Source organism: Brassica napus, chromosome A10 (genome assembly GCF_020379485.1).
Source record: "Brassica napus cultivar Da-Ae chromosome A10, Da-Ae, whole genome shotgun sequence".
In the NCBI taxonomy this organism is placed as follows: domain Eukaryota; kingdom Viridiplantae; phylum Streptophyta; class Magnoliopsida; order Brassicales; family Brassicaceae; genus Brassica; species Brassica napus.
This window is the reverse complement of record NC_063443.1, coordinates 16,123,264-16,144,097: the sequence shown is the minus strand read 5'-3', so window position 1 is coordinate 16,144,097 and position 20,834 is coordinate 16,123,264. Positions and strand designations below refer to the sequence as shown.

Genomic DNA, 20,834 nt, shown 5'->3' with positions numbered 1-20,834 from the left:
GACTTAACTAAACTCTCTTTGTTCTGTTCAAACTTTGCTTAGCCAAAAAAAAAAAAACAAAGTTGTCTTTTGTCTGACTCCTCCATAAACACAACATCACCAACAAGATCTAGGTCTCTGCATCTCGTGCTTCCAGATGGAACGGGCACGCACCGAAAGCCCCAGCTACTTCCGCCAATGGAACGGCGACTCCGGCACCCCCAATGCCGCCGCCGCACCTTCTTCTCCGGCGCGTCACCACCACGCCCGATCATCTTCCGTCACGGGAATGTCGAACGTCAAGCGAGCTCAGAACGTGGCCGCCAAAGCCGCGGCTCAGAGGCTCGCCAAGGTCATGGCTTCGCAGACCACCGACGACGACGAAGACGACGACGATGTCGGTGGCGATGACCTAGATTTCCGCTACGGCGCTCCTCCTCTCTCCTTCACGAGAAACAATGCTTCTACTAAACCTAGACCTGCTGCTGCTGCTGCTGCTGCTGTTCTTCCTCCTCCCAAGATCGGTAGATCTTCCTCCCCTGCGGTAAATCTGTTGACTTGACCCCAAGTTTGCTCAAAGTTTCTATTTTTGGAATGTTGGATATTGATTGAGACCTGATTATTACCATTTTAGGAATGTTAGTGGTAAAGGAAACTAATAAAGATGTTCTAATTGGAGATTTGATTGTGAATAATCAGTTTTCTCGGAACTCTCCGGTCGTGTCTGTTCGAGCATCACAACAACCACCTGTTCCGCCTAGCAAACTGTCCCAAAGGAACCAAGCTACCGTTCCATTACCAGTTGTAACTCCTAAGAATCAACAGACTGAAAAGCGGTGAAGATCCAATCCTCAACCTATCTTAATTGAAAGTTTTGCAACTAGTTGAGTTTGTGTTCATGAGTGGAAACTGTTTGTCATTGGCAGGGCTTTACCTGATATTGGGCATCTTAGTGCAAAAGATTCGAAAGATCAGCATGAAGCATCCGCACTTCAAGATGAAGTATTTTTTTTTTCTTTTTTTTTTTGATGTGTAGATATTTTATTGTGAAATGGAAACTGATAGTTTATTTTGCATTACAGCTCGATATGATGCAAGAGGAGAATGAGAGTATTCTTGAAAAGGTAAAAAGTTGGTTTCTATCTATCTCCAACAGTAGCTCTGTTTTTTACGTTTGAGTGTATTTAACAGCTTAGGCTTGAGGATGAGAGATGCAAGGAAGCAGAAGCCAGGGTGAGAGAGCTTGAGAAACAGGTAACTGGAATCAAAGATAAATGTGTCCGTATGCTTTTTTTTTTAAAATAAAATACTGTTCTCACATTTGAGACAAACTTTAGGTTACTTCTTTGGGAGAAGGCGTATCTTTGGAAGCTAAACTTCTGAGCAGGTAGTCAAAATCAATACAATTTCTTCCCATTTTTTCGTTTTTTTTTGTTGAATTTTAAATGCTTACATGACTGTACTGTCTCAATGCTGCAGAAAAGAAGCTGCTTTGCGTCAGAGAGAGGTACTCCACCTTCAGGATTTTCTTTTGCCTGATGGTTTTGTTTTTTTCAAGTATAAATATTGTTGTTGTGGCTTTTAGATTTACTAGCACTCACTCTGTGACAGGCTGCCCTTAAAGATGCTAGGCAGAATAGAGAAGGTGCCAATAAGGAGACTACTGCTCTTCGGGCTCAAGTAGAGGTAGGCCATTTTGTTCCATCAGTGTGTAACATTTATTGGTGAGGTGCTAGTTAATGAAAATGTTGGCATCTTATATGTTTTTTTGTTTCATTTTTGATTCAGAGTGCAAAACAAGAGGCTGCTGGTGTAGTAGCACAGCTTCAAGTAGCAGAATCTGAAGTCAATGCTTTACGAACAATGACACACAGAATGATATTGACCCCAAAAGAGATGGTCCGTTTTCATGTTTTTTCCACTGTTTACAACATAAGCTTTGTTCGGTTTAAGTAACTGACCCTTGTATGCTTTTCAGGAGGAAGTTGTTCTTAAGCGGTGCTGGCTAGCTCGGTACTGGGGCTTAGCTGCCAGATATGGTAAGTGCTGGATGGGTATATAACAAACATACATCTTAGTAACACACCTAGAACATTGGTTCCATCATTTGTCTTTGCATCTCAGGCATATGTTCGGACATCGCTACATCCAAGTACGAATACTGGTCATCCCTGGCACCTCTTCCTTTTGAAATTGTGCTATCAGCTGGGCAGAAGGCTAAGGAAGAAAGTTGGGAAAAAGGTAACAATCACTCAGTCATTGTTACCTTCTCTTCTAAGATTTGATCACTTCTCATCACTGTAAGCATATCTCTTGGCTATGGAATACTCTTGACCAGATTCTGAGGAGAACGAGAAGAGGAGCCAGCTCGTTCAAGATATAAATGATCTAACAGGAGAGGGAAATATTGAAAGTATGCTCTCTGTGGAAATGGGTCTGAAGGAGCTAGCTTCTTTAAAGGTTTATTCTCATGTTCTCTCTCGTTTTGGTTCATGCACCTCTCTTTCATTCTCTCATCGAATTTACTCGTTCTTTTGAAGGTTGAAGTTACCATAACTATGACACTAGCGCAGCTAAGGTTGGCCAATACTTTTCGACTATCTGATCCCGGTAAGCTTCTGTAGAAGCTCTTCTTGAACTAAGTTTTTGCCTACAACTGTATGTTGCTCATTCATTAGCCAGAGAAAGCGATTTTTTGCCAGCATTCATTTCACCATTAAATTGTTAAAATGATAGTGAACATCTTCTTTTAAGTGGCATCTTACATGTCTATGCTTCTTTGATATGCAATTGATGTATTTTCTCGTCGTTTTCTTTCAGAGTTAAAATCACCAGGTGGTCCTAAGTTACTGGAGGCACTTGGTAAGTTATTTAGCTTACATCCCTGAATTTATAGGTCAACATGGTGTTATGAAATTCATATATTGGTAAAATGCACAATCAACAACGTTACAATGACAAACTCTTGATAAATTGAGGACCATAAATACATAAATTGAATGTCAATGTTCTTTGTTGACATTTCATATGTACTACTTCCACAAAGAGTGCAGACACGTTATTATTGAGGATAATTCTGACCTTGGTCTGTCTATTCTTTGCAGAACTGAGTCCAGAAGAGTCTGAAGATGTTCTCTTCAAGGAGGTACAGAACCCAAAAAGCTTTCTCGCTTTCTCTGCTCCCTGCTATATCTTCTCTTTAGTATAATTTTCTGTTCATATATGTAACTTTTGGATCTATTGGAGTATTTTTCGTTCTCAATCTTGGTATTTCTCTAATCTCAACGCTATGAATCCTTTGGAACATTTGGCAGGCTTGGCTCACATACTTTTGGAGAAGAGCCCTGTCCCTTGGCATAGACGTGGACATTGCAAGAGAACGTCTTCAATTCTGGATCAGCAGGAGTGCACACTCTCCATCTTCACATGACGCCATGGAAGGTACAATCTAACATACCAAATTACTTTTAGCCAAAAGAGAATACAAGGGCTAAATTGGTTTGTTCTAATTTTCAGTTGAGCAAGGGCTAACAGAGCTAAGAAAGCGCCGGATAGAACGCAGATTGTGGGAAGCCTCCAGGTCCAACCAGTAAGTCATGACCATGGACCCCAGGATTCCGGAACAGTCATGTTACCACAACTTTAACAGTATTGTATATCTTTCTTCTTGTGTGGTTCGAGTACTTTGCTGTCAAGAAAATGTTAATCCAGTTTTGTAAACTGAAGCATTGCATTTGCACTACTTAACATATAATGTATCCACGTTTGCACCCTCTTTTAATTTGCAAATTGATTAGTACCCAACTGAAAGTATCTACAGATACTAATACATACACTAAAAGATCACCAGTCACCAGTAATCGTTGCAAGAGCACTTCCCCTCCTTGAAATGGTGAAATCTTCTAGAATCTCGGATGACGATTTCATGTCCTGTAACCAAAGAGACATGCTTTGCAAACTCATGGCAATCTGGACACGCCCGGAGATTCTTGAATACCTTGATAGGTCCACGGGCATTGCCATTCACCGATATCAACCCATATGCAATGGCAAGTCTCTCGCTGTGATCAAGAAGCTGTTCTCTTCTCTCTGTCATACTACACTGAAACACATCACCTTCCATAAAATCATCAAACTCCTTGAGCTTCTCATAGATCTCCTGAGTTTGTGGATGGTGTTTATCACCCACTATAAACCGATGAATCTTGCCCTTCTCTCTTATCCAGCTGCAGCTCAGTTCCTTCTTTAACATCTTGTCATTCATTAGCTTCATCATTTCAGCAGCTTCTTCCCACTTTCCAGCCTGCGTATACAGATTAAACGGTAGAACGTACCCAGCTGTATCTTCTGGATCGAGTTGGCGAAGCTCCTCACCAGCAATCTCCCCCAGTTCGAGATTCTTGTGCGTCCAACACCCACTTAGAAAGCATTTCCAACTCATTGCATCAGGCTCAAAAGGCATATCCTTCATAAACTTGAGAGCTTCCTCTAATAGTCCCGCACGGGAATAAATGTCTATCATACAATCATAATGGTCAATAGTTGGAGCCACGTTGTACTTTGGAAGCATCGTGTCCAAGTAATGCTTGCCCTGTTCAATCAGACCAGCGTGGCTGCATGCGGTTAAAACGGCAATAAAAGTCACTGAGTTCGGCTTCATGCCACAATTCACCATTTCCTCAAACGATCTCAGAGCTTCGGAGGCGTTTCCATAGTAGGCGTGACCTGATATAAAAGCCGTCCAAGAAACAACGTCGGGGTTGTCCATTGACTCAAAGACTGCACGTGCGTCATCTAAGCATCCGCATTTAGAATACATCGTGATGAGAGCGCTTTCTCCATACTGAGAACCAACCAGACTTCTTTTTATAGCGTCTCCATGGACTTGGCCACCAATGTTGCAATCTGCAAGCACGGAACACGCTTGGAACACGCTAGTATATGTGAACGAGTTCAGAACCGATGCACTTTTAGTTCTCAAAGACTTGAAAGTTTTAATAGCCTCTTCGAACTGACTCATCTGACAGTATCCAGAGATGATTGCGCTCCAGGACACATCGTTCGGTTCACTGATTTTTTCGAATGCAAGAAGAGCAGATTCGAAGCTGGAACATTTGATGTAACAATCAACGAGAGGAGTTCCAACAGAGACATCAGACTCCAGTCCAAGCTTAGCGACACATGCATGAATCTGCTTGCCGAGATTAACCTCTTCAAGAGAAGCACATGCTTTAAGAACAACTGAAAACACAAAACTGTCCCATTCAACACCTTCCGTTACCAAATCCACAAACAGTTTCAAAGCATCTCTTGCTCTTCCAGCTTTAGTGTAACCTATCATCAACCCCGTCCAAGCCACCGGCTTTTTAACTGCCATCTGATCAAACACTAGCTTAGCACCTAATAGCCAACCACATTTCACGTACATGTTCAAGATCCCAGCCTCTATAGACGCATTCCCCCATAATCCACCACGTATAACATGACTATGAACCTGTCTACCAACATCTAAATCCCTAGGATTCACCAAAGACTTCAAGAGTGTAGTATAAACAGAAGAAGTAGGCTTCTCTCCAGACTCTAACATCCCCGAGAACAAACCAACAGCTTTATCCAAAAGCCCTCGTCCTGCGTAAGCAGACATCATCGTAACTCTAGAAACTGCGTTTAAGTCAGGCATTTCGTCGAACACTTTATCCGCATCCTCCAAACTCCCGCACTCACAGTACATTTGCAACACACAGTTCTGAAGCGTCACGGAAGGACTCTCACAGTCCTTTCGCATGCGATCGTGAAGGACTCTCCCGTGAGATAAAGACCTTAGTTCTCTGCAAGCTTCGAAGAGACACTGGTAAGAGTACGGAGAGACGGAGACGCCAGCCTTATCCATTTCTTGGAAAAACTCGAACGCTTCGTTGAGCTTCCCGTGTTTAGACAACGAGACCAGATGAAGATTCTCGACTTGCCCTTGCTTGTGCTCGAGTTTTACAGATGAAGTGCTCGATTTCAGAGAAACCCACGACGGAATCTGATTGAAATTCGCGTGCTTTGTAACCGGAGCTCGTGAAGGGGTTAGCGAGGATTGTAAAGTGAGGATCGTCGTCATCGTTGGTTGATGAAAGAATGAAAATTTCTACAAAAAAAAAAAAAATTTAAAGCTTTTTTTTTTCCCGACCAAATGAATGAGCAAAGCTCTGTTTTATTACAGGTAACAGACAACAACTAACTTGGTCAAGACTCGAAACCAATAATCGTTGGTAATAAAAACGACAGCGTTTTCAGGTGTAAAACTGAAAAGGAGGGTTTAAAGTTTTCATCTTTGGCGTCTGAGCCGTACGATTTCTCTCCACTTCTATCAATACACATTCTCGGTCTTCTTCTTCTTCTCCGATGGCGGCGGCTGCTAGGGTTCGGTGTCATTGCAATGCTCTTTTCACCAGCCACCGGAACTCGTCGACGCTACCGATCTCTCCGAGCCGCGTCGGTTTCACAGCTTTGAAATGTCCGAGGAAGTTCTTGTTGTCCATTGGAGATGGCTCATCCTCCTGCACACGGAATGTTTCGGGTTCATGTCTCAAAGGCACTGTGCGAGCTGTTATGGAAGAGGAGAAGACAGACGTTATAAAGGAGAGGGAGGGGGACGAGAAGAGATTCACGTGCGTGATGAAGTTTGGTGGATCCTCGGTGGCGACGGCGGAGAGAATGAGGGAGGTGGCGGTTTTGATTTTGGCGTTTCCGGAAGAGAGTCCGGTCATTGTTCTTTCCGCTATGGGGAAGACAACCAACAATCTCTTGCTTGTAATGTCTGAAACCTCTCTCCTTTAGACTTTGTTATTGATGTTTAAAGTTTTGAATTTGAGGTTCTGAGTTGTTGGTTAGTTTAGGCGGGAGAGAAGGCTGTGAGCTGTGGTGTCTCTAATGCATCTGAGATTGAGGAATTGAGCGTTATAAAGGAATTGCATCTCAGGTTTTGATTCACTCTACATTAAAGTATCACTCTCTCTGCTTGCTGTTAGTTTTGGTAAAGAATGTGTTTTTTTCTGTTGTTTCAGGACAGTGAAAGAGCTCAAGATCGATCCCTCTGTTGTTACATGTAAGAATAGTATTGTTTGCTCATGTAACTTTGTACACTTGGAGCTTTGTTCTTGCTATTTTAAGTAGGCTCATTAATGTTTCATTTGTGATGAGTTTGGTAATAATCTAAGAGCCTACTACATGTATTGCTTTCTTTTTTTTGTTGATTTGGGAAAACATTTTGCAGCGTTTTTGGAAGAACTGGAGCAACTACTGAAAGGTATAGCGATGATGAAGGAGCTGACACTTCGAACCAGAGACTACTTAGTCTCTTTTGGAGAGTGCTTGTCTACAAGGATTTTCGCAGCTTATCTTAATAAAATCGGTGTCAAGGCACGCCAGGTATGTCCACCATCATATTTTAGTATTTGTTTCATTCTCTTTGAAGTAGTTTATACATTTTGTTTTGTTGACTAATTAGTAAAATTGATACCTTGGTAGATTAGGCTAGAAATGGTCAATCTATATTTCGGTTTGGTTTCAGTAATGATCTGTTGGAGAAAAAAATTATGAACAGGTTTAAAAGTGTATATACTTTGAATTGGTTAGTAAACTTTTGTTTGAGCATTCATGAGCACAATATATAATACATGTTTTGAGGCTGGTCGAGATGTTCACTTTTGTTCCAGCTCGCAACCAAAGCTAACTAGATTGTCGACTTTGCAGTATGATGCATTTGAAATTGGTTTCATTACAACGGATGATTTCACAAATGGGGATATCTTGGAAGCAACGTATCCAGCTGTTGCCAAGAGATTATATGATGATTGGATGCATGATCCTGCTATTCCTATTGTAACGGGTTTCCTTGGGAAGGTATTTTGCTAAAAGCTTGCAATCTTCAGAATTTGCATTTCAAGTTGTTGTGTGGTTTGCCTAATTAGTTAAAAATCAATAATAGGGTTGGAAAACTGGTGCAATCACCACCTTGGGTAGAGGTGGCAGTGATTTGACGGCAACCACAATTGGCAAAGCGTTGGGTTTGCAAGAGATTCAGGTTCTTTTACAGTCTTAAAGTTCAGTGTTTTTTTTTGTATGCATCTCTGTTAAGTTTGGATGTTTGTTTGGAGTAGGTGTGGAAAGATGTTGATGGTGTTCTAACATGTGACCCTACTATTTATAAAAGAGCTACACCAGTACCCTTTCTAACATTCGATGAAGCAGCCGAGCTAGCTTATTTTGGTGCACAGGTCCCACTCTACTCTTATGCAATTAACACTCAAAGTCTTTTATTAGCGGTAACACATGAAAATTTGTACAATGATATGGCAAGTAAAAGTAAACTTGTTGCTGCAGGTCTTGCACCCACAATCAATGAGGCCAGCAAGAGAGGGTGAGATTCCTGTTAGGGTTAAAAACTCTTATAACCCTAAAGCTCCTGGAACTATCATCACTAAAACAAGAGACATGACCAAGGTATAGAGTCTCTCCAAATCTGTGTTACTTTTTATGCAGCTCATGTCCTTCACAGAGAACTAAAACTTTATTCTTCTTCATATACAGACAGTTTTAACGAGCATTGTTCTGAAACGCAATGTGACCATGCTGGACATAGCAAGCACCCGAATGCTTGGTCAAGTTGGCTTTCTTGCTAAGGTAAGCATATACATTTTCAGCTCATTATGTGGCTGAAGTTTCAGAAACTCATTTTCTTGGCAAACCTCACTCTTTTGGCCAGGTATTTTCGATATTTGAGGACCTTGAAATATCCGTAGATGTTGTTGCCACTAGTGAAGTCAGTTTATCTCTGACATTGGATCCGTCTAAACTTTGGAGCAGGGAACTGATTCAACAGGCAAGTTCTTGTTCAATCCCAAACACTTTATTTTCCAATCCATATAAATTATGCTTTTCTCAACGATCTTTTCTATCTGTTTTTTCCCTTGTAACAGGAGCTTGATCATGTAGTAGAGGAACTTGAGAAAATTGCAGTTGTGAATCTCTCAAAAGGAAGAGCTATAATCTCTTTGATTGGGAATGTTCAACATTCCTCCCTGATTTTAGAGAGGGTTAGTAGATCTCTTCCCTCCTTGAATGTTCTCATCAAGAAAGACATTTCTTACCTAATTGTTTTTTTTTTTGAATTCATGCAGGCGTTTCATGTTCTTTGGACAAAAGGTATCAATGTCCAGATGATATCACAAGGAGCATCCAAGGTAATAATAATACACTGCTTATAACAAAACTCTCTTTAAGTACACGACTAACAAAATTTTATTTCTTGCAGGTAAACATTTCGCTTATAGTAAATGATGATGAAGCTGAAGGATGCGTTGAGGCACTTCACAAATCCTTCTTTGAGAGCGGTGACCTCTCAGAGTTATTGATACAACCAAGACTGGGCAACGGGTCACCTCTTAGGACAATGCAAGTAGAAAATTGACTTGCCTGATCTGCAATTTTTCCATTGTATTGCTTCTGAGTTCTACGTTACGTTCATCAAGAACGGCTTGTTGTCTACTACTTGTTTTACACTTTTCATTTGGTATGAGAACGATTTCTTGGACCATTTGTGTGATCTATTTTAATCAATAAGAGAAGAAATATATTGAGATGCAGTTACATATGTTCACAGATAGGTTTTGGTACAAGAGCATTGGACTAAAAGCTGTGCAGTTGTGTAAGCATGTGGACAAGCTCATCACTTGAAGGCCTATCTGCTGGAAAGTCAGAAAGGCAGATAATGGTGATCCTTAAAGCCATTAACATCTCGTCTTCCTCCACTTCCTCTCCAAGAATACTCTTATCTAATGCTTCCCTCACTTCTCCCGTTTGCTGCAAATGCTTCAGCCACTGTCCTAAGCTCCCTCCGCTTGCACCTTCTATAGAGAAAGGAAGGGTAGGGTCTCTCCCGGTTAAAAGAACACCTAGTATCATCCCAAAGCTGAAGACGTCGCTTTTGTCTGTATATCTGTGTCACAATCATTTGCATACCTATGTTAGTAAAAAGAGAGTTTAACTCAAAAGGTGCTGGTGTTGATTCTAAGCAAGCACCTGTTAATCTGAGAAGACTCAGGAGCTGAGTAGCAAGACACTGCTGTCTGTGAAGCAGGGATGATCTTGGCCAATCCGCAATCAGCAAGCCGAGGCTCAAACTCAGAATCTAGCATCACATTGGCAGGTTTCAAGTTGTAATGAAGAATCTGTTGCTCACAGCTGAAATGGAGATACTGAAGCCCTTTGACAATCCCAACAGCAACTCTCAGCCTTATCTCCCATCCTAGCTCTAACTCTTCAGCTCTAACCTTAGTCATCACATCCTCAAGACTACCGTTCGGCATGTAATCATAGACCAGAGAGAACTCATCTGATTCACGGACATAAGCTCTTAAACTCATCAGGTTCCTATCTCTTAACCCAGCAAGAAGCTCAAGCTCCTTCTGCAGCCTTCTCTTAACCGACTTAGTTGCTTCTGGTGAGCCGCCGTTTCCTTCAAGCGAGCCTAGTCTCTTGACTGCAACCACTAGACCATTATCAAGCACCATCTTGTAGTATTTACCGTTAGGGTCTGAGCCGAGCAACTGAATACCATTAGCAAGAGCTGCGTGAAGAGACTTGGGTGTGATCTTAGGGGAAAACACCACAGGGCCTTTGAGAATTGGCGTCTGTTTCAGGTACTTGACAGTGCAACGGACCAAGAAAGCTAACGCTAAGGCCGAGACCAACCCTGTTAAAACCCCTGAAACGATGCTAATAGCAATAACCTTTGAAGTGATTTTGGACTCCAGTGGTGTAGATGAAGGTGGAGCTGTGGATAAGTGTTTCACAGCTCTTCGCCGACAACTTGCGCTTGAGGTTGTTATTGAAGAGAAGACTAAGAGGATGAACAAGAGGAGATAGACAGTGTTGCAATATCTCTTTCTTCTTCTTTGCTCCATTGAAGAGAAAGAAAAAAGCATATAAGTTTTTCAAGATTCGGACACAAAAGCTGAAGCTGTGTTCAAAGCTAAAAGAAGCAGAAAAGTGAAGTCTTTTTAATACTACAGTGAAGCTCTCTCTTCCTTCTCCCAAACCCACACAATATATTCTCGAGAAAACCAATGAGAAAAGAGAAAGAAAAAAAAGGAATCTTCAATTCAAAATCTTTACCATTGGCTCAAAGATTCTTATCTGAAAATTCTCCCTCTTTTCCTCCACAATTAAAAAAAAAAAACCGAAATTTTCCATGAAGCTACAAACAGAAACTCAAACTATGTCTCAAAATAATCAAAAGAACAAACTTCAATGATGTTTTTTTTTCTCCCTTGGTTTCTACATATCTTGTGGTTGAAACGATGAACAAAACAAGCAAAACTATCTATCAACCAGACAGAGACACACAAACGAAACAACACACACTCTCTTTTCAAGAAACAGTATCTGCGAGACCGTGAACTCTCTCTCTCTCTCTCTCCTCACAAAAAGCATGACCATCCTTGTTACACTTGCACGCAAAAGAATACAAGAAAAGAGGAAAAATGGGTTCCCGCCTTAGAGTGGGACCTCGTATGTCAGACGGTCCTTGGTAAACATGGGTCCCGTCGCCACGTACGCGTACGAAAGGCAGCTCTCGTTGCTTTGTCATGAGTGGCCGAAAGCAAAGACATCGAGTTTCGTGAAGAGGGGAGAATGCGAGAAGGAGATCTCCACCGTTGAGTTAGATAAGCTAAGTGAAATGTAGAACCGTTGGATGGGAGGGAGGCTTAGGAATGTGTGCAACTTTGTCTTAGCGTGTGAGATTATTATTACACAAAAGATGTTCCCTTTGTTTGTCTGAGAATAATTTGCTTTTCTCCTTTTACCGTTCTTGCAATAATTATAATTAAAAAGCTTCTGCTTTGGTATCAAAGTGATTAAGTGAGGTCTTGTTTTCAGATTTGAACACGTTTTTAAAAGACGGTATTGTTCTTGTATAGTTAGTTTATCATCTCTCTCAGCTTTGGTACAATCTTATTAGCTTTGAAACGATTCTCGTGGAGGTAGATTCAAAACCAATACCATAAGATTATATAAGCTAATGAATCGTTTTATGGTCAACACTTCTGCAAGAAATGAACAAGCCGCAAGTTGCTTACACGTTACAACGCATGACAAACGGAGAGCAAGCTTATAATCGTAACATCAAATACACACAACACGACACAACACAATACACTATAACTTCCCATTAAGCAGCCTATATCCATCACAAAACATCAAATAATACATAATATGGAGGCTAAGCTTGCCCGAGACAAGTGTAGGATGAGGACAATTAGAAGTCCCTTCTTCTGAAAGTAATGATTGAAACATATCTCCCCAAGACTTCTATGCTCTTAAGCTTCTTTCTGTACCTTTTCATCAGCACTGTCTGTGATTGTAACCGTTCGCAGCTTCTGAAAGGAGAGAGAGGACTTCTGCATCAGTAAATTTCGACTCTGCAGCAATGTCGAGAGCCGTTTTTCCTTCTCCATTGACGGCTTCTGTGTCAGCTCCCCTGCAAACATTAACTCAATTTGTGTTACTACCAATAGGATCTACCAAGAGAATACGTTGGGAGATTTTTTTTGCCAAGTCACCTCGTGAGAAGCAGTCTTGCAACTACCGCTTTGCCTCTGAGAATACAATAATGCAACGGCGTTTGACCACTCGAATCTGTAGCGTTCACATTCGCACCATACTGCAGCAAAAGCTCCACCATCCCAATATCTGCTTTCTCGCAAGCACAGTGAAGCAGAGAGCAGCCTCCAGTTTCCTCTGGTGGAATACTTGAAGAGAAACCTGAGGAAGTTCTATCGAGCAACTCGTTTCTTAACTTGAGTAGCACGTCCTCGCGCGTTGGTGGCCTCTCAGGTATTAACATCACTCTGGAAAGCGTTAACGAAGAGCTGGAAGATGGTTGGTCATACACAGAGTTCACATCCGCTTCACCGTTGACAATAAGACGGTAAACAGACTTTTTATCATTGGCAGACACTGCATCCCACATTTGTTGTGCAACTGATTGTGGGAAGTCACAGTCTCTTGATCTCCGAACAAATAGCTTCTCAGCATACTGTCAAATGACAAACAAAAAACTATGAAACAAGCTTCACACTTATCTCTGACATAAGGAATCAAATAAAGAGAAGATGATTACAAACCTTTGCCTGTATATACTTCTCCTTGACAGATATCATATCAGCATAGCTAGGTTTTCCTGTAACCAGCACTCTTGATTTATCAGACCTGCACATTCTTGTGATTAAGGTTCTTATAGCTTTGGATGAGAGGTGTCAACACTTGAATTATAAGCGAATGTTTTACCCTGTTAAGCCTGGATCAACATGGAAGGCGCTCCTTGAATGAAGCAGCTCCTCCCAGACCGTGTTTGCAAAATTATTCCCAAGAGCTTGGAACAAAGTTATAACAGAAGGTTCCCATACTTTCACATCCAGAGTGAGTGACCTAACCTGTAACCAACAGCCAAATTTTCAGATTGCTCTAAACTGATTTCAAACTTAAGGTCCATCAATGTTCAGATTCTTCTATCACATACCTTTGATATATGCACACCAAGGTTTCGGTGAACACCAGAACACTCAATACAAACAAGAACACCTAGGTTTAAAGAAGCCCAGTCTGGCTCTGGAGCTCCACAATCCGCACACTTGTCATTCCCAAAGACTTTTCTCAGGACATCAATGGGCTTCTCACCCTTTCTAATGGACCGTTGCGGCTGGAAATTTCTAGATGACCTTTCATTGTACCCCATAAAGCTCCTCTCACATACAAACTCATCAGTAGTGGGATGATCATATTCAGAACTTTCATATGAGCTACTTTCACTAGCAGACCGGTGGTGGCCACTTTCCATGGGGCTACCAGGGACCTGAGAACTAAGCAGTGATGCAATCACCCCAGTGATCTTTTCTATCCAATCCATTTGATCGAGTGCGCTCTCAGCCTGCACTGACAAACAATAAGTTATCACTGAGTGAAAACTATTGAAGGTCTAAAGGCAGCAACAAACAAACACTCTCTGAATCAAACCTGCAATGTGTAGTTTTTTGAAGGTGAAATGATCCTAAAGCAAAACCTCAGATCTGACTGATCAGCGTCTACTTTAATTGTTGAGGTAAGCAAGTTCACTGTATGACGAGCTACAGACTTCTCATCATGCACTCCTCCACCATGATTATTCGAAGAAAGCCACCTGCTTAGAAGTCCAGACCCAAGCTCGGAGCTGTTTCTCTGTCCAGAGAGCTGGCTCCCAGACCCCTAAACATCAACTCAACTAAGTCAAAGAGTGTGCAAAGAATAGTTCAAGAAGATATTGCATTGCACTAGACACAAACTCACAGATGGCTTGCTACATTGTTTCCGGTAATAATACAGCATTCCACGGCTGTCAAGAACAAAGAACCGTCTTTTCCAGTCTCCTCTCAAGTTTGAAGAGCGTTTAGAGAGATAACCTTGCCGTATTGTTTGCACCTGAAGTACCATGAAACGTTAATAACATTCTTGTGAGGTGTCTCATTCATATGTTAAGAGGATATTAAATTAAACCTTTCCCCTTGCGGCAGATTGCATAACGGCGTCTATCATTTTGTGTGAGCTTCTACCAATCGCTTGTATGCCATCTCCATTTGGGGATCCATTAGCACTGTTTGAACCATACCTGCTCTCTCGATCAACCTGTCTTTTGTACTCCTGCATCTTCTCGTCAAGTGCTGCTTGTTCATAATTTGATCTCTCTCTGGACTGTTGTGCATAGGTCAACACCTGCAAAAATAAAAAAAAGAGTTGAAGTATAAATAGTTTCCTAAATGCTACTATCAAAGCGTTCTCAGCACATTAATAACATGTTAAAACTCATAAATGATCTTAGAAAAGTTCATAGAACTAAACGGACCTGGTTGATATATGGTTCCATCTGATGGAGTAACTCGTAACCCTGAAAGTAACCACATTCAGATTTAACACAAATCTTCTCAGACTATTTTAATATTCTGAAGAAGCTAACAAACTTACCTGTTTGAAGTAGCGAAGATGTGCATCCATCGTTCCGCTGACTGCTTCCAAAAATTCAAATCTTTTCTTAGCTTCAACATTTGAGAGAGTAGTCACCTGAGCATGAATAAGGGAAACCAAAGAAAACAAAAGATTATTCCAACATTAGCATTAATGTGACAAGAGGGTATATTGATTTGAAATTAATAACCAAGATCAAACAAAAGAATATTACAAGGTTGAATCGAGCTTTCTCAAACATAGACCTCGAAGTGTGAAGTTCCTGACAGTGTCGAAATATGTTAGTGACACACAGACAAAAAAAAACTAAATACTTGATATTCAAATGTTAGGAACAACTAAAGTTATGCACCATACCTGTTCTAAAGCAGCAGCAACGTCACTTTTAGTACCTTTCCTCAACGATAGAAACTTCTCACGGGCCTAAAGCACAATAGAAACTTAATCAGTTAACTTCGAAACTAGAAACAGAAACCAACAGAGTCAAGAACACGAAGAAGAAAACCCTGACCATAGGGATACCTGATCATAGGTAAGGCTAGCTTTGTCAAAGCGCTTTCGAGCTTCCTGTAGAGGAAAAGAAAAAGATCTCTCAGGATTACATATCCAAATGGGAAAAAGAAATATCTGGACTATCCAAAGCAGGCCCAAGAAGAGAGAAAGAAGCTTTGTACCTTAACCTCATGCAAGTCCATATTGGCAAATTGAAGTAATCTGTCATTCAGAATATGTTCCACCTGACAATGAGAACTCATCAAAATAAGTACCTGGACTGATAAGACTTGATCTAATTTGGAAATCTATTACAATGTCTAAAGGTGAAGCAATCTATGTAAAGACCATTTCCAGTGAAATAAGACAAAACTATTAGCATACCTGTGACCGGAGAACTTCCTTATACGTCCCAATTTCCCTCAACGCAATTGTAAATTTCGTCATCACAGGTCCTGTCACGGCAAGTTAGAGTCTATTAGTATTAGCACCTTAGATTAAACTAGTTTTATTTTCCAATTTTCACCAGATATATGCTACTTAAGAGTTATTTGCAGTCAGGCATACCTCCAAAAGCCACACTAATGGGATCATTATGGCCACCACCAAATGTTTCAAGAGCACTTGCGAAAGCAATGTCTCCATCATATGCCTCGCCTAACCCTTCACTGACAAATCAGGGACAATCTATGTGTTAGAAGACATGTTCTCATGTCTGTTTGAGCCAGAAGTACATCTACAATCCTACATATTTGCGAAAATTTAGAGCATACGTGTATTTACGGCATCCTTTGTAAAACTTTAGACTTCTTTCCCGTAATATTTCTGCACTCTCCTCCATGCTTTGTAACTGTTTCAATAAAAAAAAACTTATCAATATGGAAACCCCGAGTAACACAGTAAGAACAGGTTTTGGACAGAACTTGAGCTACGCTAGTAACTCTCTTTACATCAAAAGTTGTAATCTTTTCTGCTCATCTCTAGAGTATATATATAGCAAGAACTCCAATTAAAACAGTGAGCATGAGAATACAAGTAAGAAGATTACACAGAAGTCCCATTCTAGTAGTTTAGGGGTATAAATGTCGGTGAAACCCCAAAATTCCAGACATTACCACATCCTAATGTCTCCAAAGTTTGTATCTTTTCACAACCTAAAGGATAAATCTTGCTCGATATGACACCAAACTCTAACCTGAGACGCTAAAAGACTCAACAGGTGAGGACAAAGGTGAAAGAGACCAAGATATGTAGAAACAAACCTGTTTGCGGAACATGGGAGAGTCATCAAGCTTTGTGAAATGCATTTTGAGCAAATGATTACTTCCCTTTCTTCTTCGACCCAAACACCAGTTAACATCACACGGAAGAAACCAAACAAAAACAAAAAAAAAAAAACTAAAAGCTAAAGACAACTATGTCTCCCAAAAAGAAAAAAAAACTGAGATCCTCTTTCCCCCTCCAACCTAAACTTCCCGAACTGACAAAAGAAACCAAAGTCCGGTGATCTTCCCAAGACTTGAGCTTAGCGTAATTCGAGCTGTTTTTTTTTTGTCTAGACGAAACCTTCAGTGAAATCGAGAGAAAAAAAAAACAGTTGTGGTTTTTTTAGATGCAAGTGTCTCGGGAGTAGAGAAGAGAGACAAAAGAAAGAAAAGAACTTCACCGTCTTCGTGATATTTTTTTAACCGAAAAGGCGGCGAAACTGTGTCGTATTATTACCGCCGGAGATGGAGAAGGTTGGTAAGAGACGGCGTCGTTTCAAGGTTGTAACATTAAAAGAAGAGGGAAAGGAGTAGAGAGAGAGGTCTGACTGTGGTCGTCATCTGAGAAAACAAGGACTCCCGTTTCTTACGCGTTTTAATACGCGTGTGAAGTTATGTAGTGCGAGTTAACGATGCGCGTGTAGTGAACGCAATCCTTATGAGTGGAGTAATGATAATAGCTAAGGGGGTGTGGGACCCGTGCTCTGGTTGCTTCTCCATTACCTTTTGTTCCGGAGAGACAGAGAGAGTGGTCCGTGGGGTATAAATAATTAAAGATATTTTTAAAATTTCTTTACAAAAATAAAATAAATCTCTTATTATAGGGTGGAAAAAAATGGTAAAGCAAAAAGAAAAGGGAGTTAATTTAGAAAAAATGGACACCAACATCTTTTACTTTTTTGTTGTTGGCAGACTTTACAGTCGAATATGAGATTCAAATTCACATTGTTTAATCATAAATTATGATAAATTGTACAGCTGCTAGAAAATTGTTTAATCATCACCGATCATATACACCTTTTAGCCCAAAGATCGTGTTAAACATAGTTTTGCAATCAATCTTTGTTCAAACCAATCGGTATTCGCTTATCCTTGGATGAAAGTTTCTCCTTCGTAATATTCATGTATCCAGTCTAGTGTGGACATGTAAATTTAGATACTTAGGTAAAAGAAATATATCAATCCTTTTTTGGTCAACGTTATCATCATCAAAGTAACCAACTTGTTAATATTTTTCAGCTTGACCTAATCTATATTCTATCTGATGACTCTGGTCTTTCTAGTTATCATATCCTATACTTATGTTTCTCTCTCATATTATTTCCGACCTACTAATCTAATACTAGTACTACTATGTGATCTCTTTTTCCTTTCTAGCTGTCCCCTCTTTCATTTCATTAGACTTGAAACAGGCCCACAGTTGTAAAATCTTTTTGTTTTATCTTTAAGTTTGTTACAAACCCAAAAATATTCCTTCCGAGGATATCAAGAACAAATAAAAACAGTGACGGACTTGAAAACTCAAATAGGCCAATAATGGGCCCAAGAGCGAGATAAAAAAAGCCCATTTATAAGTTTAAATTTATTTCATCTTCTTAAATTAAATACAATCAGAAGAGATCACGCACAAGGCGGTTTTACTTTCTTCCCCAAATCGATCTGTGATGGCCGGCGAAGATTTTCAGTCTCGCGTCGAGAAGATCTTCGGATCTCTCGCCTTCTCCCGCTCCACGTCTTCTACTACTACCTCCACGTCTTCTGCGGCGCCGCTGCGGCAAACGCAATCGAGCTCGGTGTGGTCTCTCTCCGGCGCAGAAGTGGAGAAGCGGGAGTGGAAGCGAGAGCAGCTCGCGTCGTACGATAGGGAAGAGATGCCTTGTGCGTCATCGTTCGACGAGATTCTGAGACAGCAGAGGATCTCGAGCACTGATCGGAAGGAGGGAGAGGAAGGCGGTGACGAGGAGTTTGATGGTGATGATGACGATTGGAGCATCAGAGCATCCATGGGCCTTGACCGTACCCTCGACGATGAGGTATAATCAATTGTTTTTGGTTAGGCAAGGATTGTGGAAATAAGGAAACGCCTACTCATATTAGCTTAAGTAAAACTAGGGAACAATTGGATTCATATGTATTCATATCATTATCTTGGAAGATAATAGAGTTTTGTAGTATGTGAGTTGTCAACACAATGATCTTGATATGAACCTTTGTTCACACGAGAAAGAACTAGAAGATTTAGGCCAAGGCTCATATCAGTTTGAATTAACTTTAATCTCCAGGAGAGATTTAGCTTAGGGTTAAGAAGAAGGGTAGCCTAAATTTTCTAGTTCTTTCGCAAATTAAAAGGTTCTTGAATTTTCAATTTTTAGACTTAGTAGGAGAACATCTCGTTTTCTTTGATACTGAGCATTGTTTTCTTTGCCTTTTGCTGTGAAACAATTTTGTTTTTTTTTAAACCATTGAAACAATTCCTCACGGCTTGAAATTTTTTGCTTCTTGACGCAGGACGAAGAAGATGAGTATGATAAGGTCGCACTAGGGAAAGAGGATGTTGGTAAAGGCGTGTCTATGGAAGATGTCATTTCCAGACCGTGTGGTATGCGGATTCGTGATCCTCGTGCTAACCATGCTGCTGCAAAAATTAGGCTGAAGGAAGATGAACTCGAGGCCAACAAGTCTAGCCCTTCTGGCTTTATCCCCTCGAAGAGTAAAGAGCCAACACCGCACCCAGAAGAGTCTTCTAAATCTGTGCCACCGAAACCTATACTCAAAAGGAAGGAGAATAGTTCAGATTCTGAAGCGAGGACAAGTAAGCGAGTCAGGTTTGATGTCTCTGAAGAAACATCGAAGGAGCCTGAAGATAATTATTCAGTTGCTGCCTCCTTAAAAAGCGCATTGCCTCGGAGTAGAAGTGGTGCTCAGGTACCGGATTACTTGATAAATCCTTCCAAGTACACCTGTTACAGCTTTGATCCATCTTCGGAATTGAATGAGAAGTCCCAAACACAAGAGTACACCGACTTCCCCAAGGATGCGGAAGGATTAGAAAGTTTAGAGTCAGAATCATTCAAGAAAGTCTCCTTTGTTCCGCAGAAGAAGACCGAGGACGTCAGAGAAGGCGGTAGCAACTGTAGTGAGACGAAGCCTGTTGTAGCTGGTCATGTGGCAGAAGATGAGAGACCATGTGAAACAGAAGGTGGTGATACTGAAATAGGAGAATCAGAGAGCTGCAACAGTTTCCAAAGGAACGGTCGTCAATATCGTGCCAAGCAAAGTGTAGATGAAACTGATGTCTAGATAACTCGGTTTGGTTTGGGGTCAGTTGCAAAACATGTAGCGTCTTCTAGCAGTCTTATGTAAGACAACTTTGTAAGAAAAAAACTCAAAGCAGTTTGCCTTTGAGACTGGCTATGATTCCTTGCTTTCTAAAAAGTCATTTTATTATAAGTTTCTTTCGATTCATTTCAACAAGTTCTAATCTTTGACTGCTATGAACCAAATCTTGGGTTCCATTTAATTGCTTCAAAGATTTTGCTTATATACCCAACTGAAAGACTCCTGTCGGGCATTAAAAGGCTTTAACAAGCTGTCTTCACTCGGTACTGAAGTCTGGTGACTTTGTTCAGGTTTGTGTATTATTAAACTAAATTTGATACTGAAGTCTGGTGACTTTGTTCAGGTTTGTGTATTATTAAACTAAATTTGAGGTCGACAAAAAAAACTAAATTAGAGGACTTATAGTAGGTTGTCCAAAAATAAAAAGAGACTTACAGTAGAAGATGGAGAAGGCTTTACCTAACCCACGTGACCACGTCAGACCAGACTAAACTGAAAGTCATTAAGAAATAGAACCTAAAATCTTGTTGCTAATTAAATAGTGACTTTCAACACTGAAAATTACTTGGAATCTGGTTTTCTTTTTCCAGAGTGTTTCTCAGCAATATCCCTCAAGGTCCCAACTTGATAAAGTCCACTATTTTAAGGCTTTAGTTTGAAGGTCAAAATCATTTCTATTAAATATTTTGACTTCTAAGTTCTAACAGATCGATT

General features: G+C 40.6%; 6 protein-coding genes across 6 annotated transcripts; 3 read left to right on the top strand and 3 right to left on the bottom strand.

Moving 5' to 3' along the window:
* The first annotated feature begins 35 nt into the window (after positions 1-35).
* On the top strand, positions 36-3,754 carry LOC106372307 (coiled-coil domain-containing protein SCD2). Its single transcript, XM_013812486.3, has 17 exons — positions 36-523; positions 679-815; positions 906-981; positions 1,062-1,103; positions 1,171-1,233; positions 1,317-1,366; positions 1,459-1,486; positions 1,591-1,665; positions 1,768-1,878; positions 1,958-2,018; positions 2,104-2,220; positions 2,318-2,439; positions 2,520-2,589; positions 2,800-2,841; positions 3,084-3,124; positions 3,294-3,420; positions 3,496-3,754. Exons 1-17 carry the CDS (start codon positions 137-139, stop codon positions 3,570-3,572), a joined length of 1,626 nt encoding a protein of 541 aa, XP_013667940.2. The 5' UTR covers positions 36-136; the 3' UTR covers positions 3,573-3,754.
* On the bottom strand, positions 3,680-6,191 carry LOC111201492 (pentatricopeptide repeat-containing protein At5g13270, chloroplastic). The gene has a single exon (XM_022693570.2). The coding sequence runs from the start codon at positions 6,083-6,085 to the stop codon at positions 3,830-3,832; it is 2,256 nt and encodes a 751-aa protein (XP_022549291.1). The 5' UTR covers positions 6,086-6,191; the 3' UTR covers positions 3,680-3,829.
* A 91-nt stretch (positions 6,192-6,282) lies between these two features.
* On the top strand, positions 6,283-9,611 carry LOC111201493 (aspartokinase 1, chloroplastic). The gene is made up of 13 exons (XM_022693571.2): positions 6,283-6,777; positions 6,864-6,946; positions 7,032-7,072; positions 7,241-7,395; positions 7,720-7,869; positions 7,955-8,050; positions 8,127-8,243; positions 8,350-8,469; positions 8,557-8,649; positions 8,732-8,848; positions 8,946-9,062; positions 9,147-9,209; positions 9,281-9,611. The coding sequence occupies exons 1-13, from the start codon at positions 6,370-6,372 to the stop codon at positions 9,434-9,436; spliced, it is 1,716 nt and encodes a 571-aa protein (XP_022549292.1). The 5' UTR covers positions 6,283-6,369; the 3' UTR covers positions 9,437-9,611.
* Positions 9,576-11,942, bottom strand: LOC111201494 (inactive leucine-rich repeat receptor-like protein kinase CORYNE). Its single transcript, XM_022693572.2, has 2 exons — positions 10,048-11,942; positions 9,576-9,964 (listed from the first exon to the last, which is right to left on the bottom strand). The coding sequence occupies exons 1-2, from the start codon at positions 10,950-10,952 to the stop codon at positions 9,655-9,657; spliced, it is 1,215 nt and encodes a 404-aa protein (XP_022549293.1). The 5' UTR covers positions 10,953-11,942; the 3' UTR covers positions 9,576-9,654.
* A 74-nt stretch (positions 11,943-12,016) lies between these two features.
* On the bottom strand, positions 12,017-17,361 carry LOC111201491 (ADP-ribosylation factor GTPase-activating protein AGD3). The gene is made up of 19 exons (XM_022693569.2): positions 17,183-17,361; positions 16,779-17,082; positions 16,290-16,366; positions 16,084-16,184; positions 15,901-15,971; positions 15,699-15,761; positions 15,547-15,591; positions 15,382-15,447; positions 15,239-15,286; positions 15,025-15,120; positions 14,906-14,947; positions 14,560-14,775; positions 14,353-14,484; positions 14,044-14,271; positions 13,550-13,957; positions 13,318-13,463; positions 13,155-13,239; positions 12,591-13,066; positions 12,017-12,508 (listed from the first exon to the last, which is right to left on the bottom strand). Exons 2-19 carry the CDS (start codon positions 16,821-16,823, stop codon positions 12,373-12,375), a joined length of 2,481 nt encoding a protein of 826 aa, XP_022549290.1. The 5' UTR covers positions 16,824-17,082; positions 17,183-17,361; the 3' UTR covers positions 12,017-12,372.
* A 1,019-nt stretch (positions 17,362-18,380) lies between these two features.
* LOC106370613 lies at positions 18,381-20,246 on the top strand. Its single transcript, XM_013810608.3, has 2 exons — positions 18,381-18,814; positions 19,290-20,246. Exons 1-2 carry the CDS (start codon positions 18,446-18,448, stop codon positions 20,079-20,081), a joined length of 1,161 nt encoding a protein of 386 aa, XP_013666062.3. The 5' UTR covers positions 18,381-18,445; the 3' UTR covers positions 20,082-20,246.
* The last annotated feature ends 588 nt before the right edge of the window (positions 20,247-20,834 follow it).